The sequence below is a fragment of the Arachis duranensis genome, chromosome 4, assembly GCF_000817695.3.
Source record: "Arachis duranensis cultivar V14167 chromosome 4, aradu.V14167.gnm2.J7QH, whole genome shotgun sequence".
Lineage (NCBI taxonomy): Eukaryota > Viridiplantae > Streptophyta > Magnoliopsida > Fabales > Fabaceae > Arachis > Arachis duranensis.
Genome location: NC_029775.3, coordinates 73,389,041 through 73,394,451, shown reverse-complemented (window position 1 = coordinate 73,394,451; position 5,411 = coordinate 73,389,041). Strand labels below are relative to the sequence as shown.

Genomic DNA, 5,411 nt, shown 5'->3' with positions numbered 1-5,411 from the left:
GAAATCTGGACTAATATGCAGGTTTATGTAATGGCACCAGGCTAATTATAATAAGGTTCTCTAATCATGTTATAAAAGCAGAAGTATTAGTTGGAAGCTATCTTGGCAAAAAGGTCTTAATCCCACGCATGTGCATGTCTCCTTCTCAATCACCATGGCCTTTCAAACTGGATAGGAGACAATTTTCTATTGTTGTCTCATATGCCATGACCATCAACAAAAGTCAAGGACAATCTCTTAGCAATGTTGGAGTCTATCTTCTTAAGCCCGTGTTTAGTCACGGACAATTTTATGTTGCTATATCTCGTGTTCGAAGTAAGAAGGAGTTGAAAATCCTTATTCCAATGAAGAAGGGCATGCTTTAAGTAGCACAAAAAATATTGTATTCAAAGAAATTTTCTCAAATTTAAAATAGCATGTTATTTTTTATTTTTACTATTTGTTATTTTTCTCATTTATTATTTTTATTCTACATTACTATTAAACGTTTTAAATATTTTTATTATATTTTATTATAGTTAATTTTAGTCTCAATATACCCGAGATTTTTCACGGGCAAAAATACTAGTTGAATAAAAATTATTGGTTCAGGGACCTAATTAAAAGGAAAAAAATGTAAAGAATTAATTGAAAATATAACAAACTATAGGAACAAGCAGAATAATTACACCTTATAGTTATTCATACTCAACTTGGTTGATTTGACTAAAATTGACCTGGTCATCATGTTAGATTAGATATTTATATAAATTTATAGAATAAATACGGCTATATAAGAATAATTTTTTAAAAGAAAAGAAAAACAATGGTTACAAAACCAAATCTCTATTATACATGTATAGATAACACTACAAGAAAAAAGTTTAGTACCGGCGGTAAAGACGTCAAATTCGTCAAGTTAAATTATTACTGGCGGATTTACGTTTCCGATGGTAAATTTTCCTGTAATAATTGGAGGGAAAACAAAAAAAATAGGCGCGTAATTTAGGATCGAATTTACAATTGGTAAACCCATTTAGTGAAACGCTGCATTTTGGTGACCCGCAATGGTTTACCGTTGGATTTATCTGATGGTAATCCGACAGTAATTTTACCCTAAATTTGAAGCGCGAACACTCTTCCCCTTTATTTCGAATCTCTCTCTCTACCCTTTCTTCTCCCACACTCTCTGTCTCTCTAACCCTCTCCCTCCTTGTCGCTCCGTCAGCCCCACCGCCACCTCCTTAATCTCTCTCTCTCTTCTCTTTCTTCTTCCACTCTCTAACCATCTCCTTCCCCGCTGCTCCATCAGCCTTGCCGTGCATCAGCCCTACCGCTGCATCCTCTTCGGCAACCCCTCTCCCTCTCGCCACCACCAATAGTGCCGCTCACCACCAACATTCTCTCATGCACCTCTATGTTTGCATTTTTTGGTAAATAAATTTCTCTTTTTATTTTTGTTAAATTTAGGATTAATTTAGGTTTTAGTTTTTAATTAGTATTATGATTTAGTTAGAAATAATTTTTCTATTTAGTGAATTTACGTGGTTAAGATACGATTATATTAGGTTATTAGACTTTTGTGAGTTCTAATGCTGTAATGATATGATGTTGTTATTGTGCTGTTGATTTTGAATTGGATTTGAATTTAGTAAATTGATGATGCTCAAGCTTGAATGCATATATTTCACATAGTTCAAGTTATTCTATTCAAATAGGCATATTGCTAAATATTTGTGAAGTTGGAATGTGCACTTACATCTTTTCTTTTGTTTGATTTTAATGGATAATGTATTTCTTTAACTAAGTTTAATATAGTTTATTTTGATTAATCATTTTGAATGATGTTGTGAATATGTTTAGCATGTTTTTAATTGGTATGCTTTTTGCAAACATGATTAAGCATTTCTGCCGATACTCCTGGGAATTCTGGATCATCTCCCTCTACTTCAACTACCCCAGTGACGTCACAAGTTGTGAGTAAATCAAAAAAGCCGTTCATCATGTTGTCATCTACTGATTAGTGATGGACGCAGCCACTTCTGTAACAAGTAGCTTGACTCAATCCTACAACGTTACGGTGTTCACCACAAAATGGGAACTCCATACCATCCACAGACGAATGGACAAGCTGAAGTTTCCAATAGGGAGCTCAAAACAATCCTGGATAGAACAGTGAACACCTCCAAGAAGGATTGGGCAAAGAAACTTGATGACGCTCTTTGGGCGTATAGAACAGCTTTCAAGACCCCCATTAGAATGTCACCTTACCAACTGGTTTATGGCAAGGCATGTTATTTTCCGGTGAATCTTGAACACAGAGCCTACCGGGCCACCAGAGTCCTCAACTTTGATGCTCAAGCTGCAGGAGAAAAAAAGGTGCTACAGCTAAATGAGTTGGATGAATTCGAATATGCTGCATTTGAGAATGCTAGAATCTACAATGAAAGGGCGAGAAAATGACATGATAAGAAGATATCTTCCAGAGTCTTCGAGCCTGGCCAGAAGGTTTTGCTCTTTAATTCGAAACTCAAGTTATTCCTTGGGAAGCTCTAGTCAAGATGGACGAGACTGTATGTAGTTACTAAGGTGTCACCTTATGGTCATGTAGAACTCTAATGCAAACACTCAGATGACAGATTCATCGTCAATGGACATAGAGTCAAATATTACCAAGGGGATAACATTGAGGAAAAGGACCCCACTCTGCTGCTAACCTAACAGTAGTAACGTCAAGCTAGTGACGGTAAAGAAGTGCTTGTTGGGAGACAACCCAACCTTGAGTAGTGTACTTTTATTTTTATTTCTTTTGTTTATCTCCATTTGCTTTTATTTTAGTTGATTTTCATAGTTTTCCCTTGATTTTTAACGTTTGTGATCATGCGTGGTACTTAGAACAGAGGCAAAGGTGTTTATGATTGAAAACAGAACGCCCTGGGCAGAGCCTCTTGCTGGCGTTGAACGCCAGACAAGGAGGAAGCTGGGCGTTCAATGTCCAAACAGGAGAGCAGGACTGGTGTTGAACGCCAGAGAAGGAGTATTCTGGGTGTCCAACAGCCTTTCTTGGCGATGAACGACAGGCAAGGGTAGGAGGTAACTCGAGCTTTGAAGCTTCCTCAGCCAATGGGTCCTACACAAACCCCACCTACCCCACCTCTCCCTCTCTCTCCTACCTTTCCCACCCATTCTTCCCTCCCATATTCTCTTTGCTTGGGGATGAGCAAACTTTTTAAGTTTGGTGTTGCAGAGCGAGCTCTGGGTTATATTATCATCAATGGCATCAAGGGAAACTGAATCATCTTCATGGAAGAGCACAGCTTGAGGAGCAATAGCCTCCATCACTAAGATGGTTGAGTTTCATTCTCCTCTTATCTATATTATTTCTATTTTTGTACTTTACTTTATCTGTCTTCTATTCTAGTGCATGATTACATCTAGTATTTTGTTTCATTTTAGTATCATTCTCTTTTGTTTTGTCATGGTTATAAGATATCCAATCTATCCTCAACATGCTTAAAAGAAAAAATTATTTTGAAAAAGAATAGTGAGATACATAATTTCGAGTTATATAATAAGAATAGTCGAATTATTTGATGTGGGTAGCCTTGCTTTTACTTTCTGAATGTATGAATTAACAGTGCATATTTGATGTTAGAGTAAAGTGTGCTGGCTCTTGAGAGAATGATGAAAAATGAGAAGTATTATTGGTGATCTGAAAAATCCAAAAAAAAAATGATTCTTGAAGCAAAAAAAAAAGCAGTGAAAAAAAAAAGAGAGAAAAGAAAACAAAAAAAGAAGAAAAAAGAGAAGAGAAAAAAAGCCAAAAGCTCTTAAAACCAAAAGGCAAGAGCAAGGATCCAAGGCTTTGAGCATCAACGGTTATGTGGGTCTAAAGAAACAAAATCTTGTCCCAAAAAGTTAAAATGAGCTACTTTGCCTAACTAAATGCTTGTAGTTTGAAGGTGTCAAGTGAAAAGCTTGAGACTGAGCAGTTAAAGTTGTGATCCCAAAAGCAAAAGAGTGTGCCTAAGAACTCTGGACACCATTGTCTGGGACTTTAAGCAAAGCTAAAGTCGAATCCAAGGGTTCCCCCAGTTAAGTGTCTATGGCGTTTATGTATCCAATGGTAATACTGGAAAATAAAGCGCTTAGAGTCACGGCGAGGCTCAAAAAGCAGCTGTGTTCAAGAATCAAGAAAAATTGAACTAAGAAAATCAATAATATCATCCAGATTCTGAGTTCCTAAAAATGTCAATACTTCTGAGCTTCAAAGGAAAGTGAAATGCTAAAACTATTCAGAAGTAAATAGCTATTAGCCCCATTCAATAGTTAGAACTGAGCTTCATTGACAACTCTAAGACTTATTGTATTATTCTCTTCCATTAGTCCTACTTTTTTTATTAGTTTCTTAAGGACAAGCAACAGTTTAAGTTTGGTGTTGTGATGAGTGGATATTTTATATGCTTTTTGGCAATTTTTCTTAGTGTTTTTAGTAGATTTCATTAATTTTTATTGTGTTTTAATAGATTTTAGTGAAAAATTAACTTTTTGGATGCTACTATGAGTTTTGGTGTTTTTCTTGTGATTTCAGGTAATTTCTGGGTGAAAACTGCAAGTTTTGGGAAAGTCAGATTCAGAGGCAAAGAAAGGCTAGCAGATGCTGTCAGATCCTGACCTCTGTATATTCCAACGGGCATATTTTAAGCTATAGAAGTTCAAATGATGCGTTCTCCAAGGCATTCAGATTAATAGTCTATACTTCACTTTGGAAATGATGGCCCAAAATGGGAGTTGAACGCCCAAATTATCCCCTACCCGGCATTCAACTCCCCAAAAGGAGCAAGCTTGGCGTTGAACGCCCAAAATGGACCAAATCCAGCGTTCAACACCCCAAGAGGAGTCCAAGCACGTGAATTCATCCCAAGCTCAGCCCAAACACTCACCAAGTGGGCCCAGGAAGTAGATTTTCGCACCAGGAGACCAGTTTATCTTATTTTTGTAATCCTTAGTCATTAGATTAGTATATATGGACAAGAGTTCACCCTTGTTAGGAACTCTTGACCCTTTACACATTTCCTATTCCTTTTTTGTAATGCATGAGTCACCAAACCTCTTAGGTTAAGGTTAGGAGCTCTGTTGATTCTCATGGATTAATAATATTAGTATTTCTATTGCAATATATGATTGATTCCATTCTAAGATGTATCTTCATTCTTCAATCCTTATGAATCTGGGGTGGAACTAGCGCATGACTCCTTGTTCTACACAAGTTCTTGCGAGTTTCGAGAGAGATAGCATTGAACTACAAGCTTGATTATACATCTCTTAGACGGCTAATCCACGTGTTCGTTGGGGACATAGGAACATCTGTTCAGTCGAGCCTGGGGCGATTAGGGCCTTTGTGGTATAAGCTAGAATCATAAAGCTTCATT

General features: G+C 36.9%; 1 protein-coding gene across 1 annotated transcript; it reads left to right on the top strand.

Annotated features, from left to right (window-relative positions):
- The first annotated feature begins 2,073 nt into the window (after positions 1-2,073).
- On the top strand, positions 2,074-2,442 carry LOC107484658 (uncharacterized). Its single transcript, XM_016105207.1, has one exon. It carries the CDS (start codon positions 2,074-2,076, stop codon positions 2,440-2,442), a length of 369 nt encoding a protein of 122 aa, XP_015960693.1.
- Positions 2,443-5,411: the final 2,969 nt, after the last annotated feature.

Bases quoted from the DNA above. Each gene is read 5' to 3' on its own strand.
- LOC107484658 (XM_016105207.1), top strand. From the start codon at position 2,074: ATGGGAACTCCATACCATCCACAGACGAATGGACAAGCTGAAGTTTCC.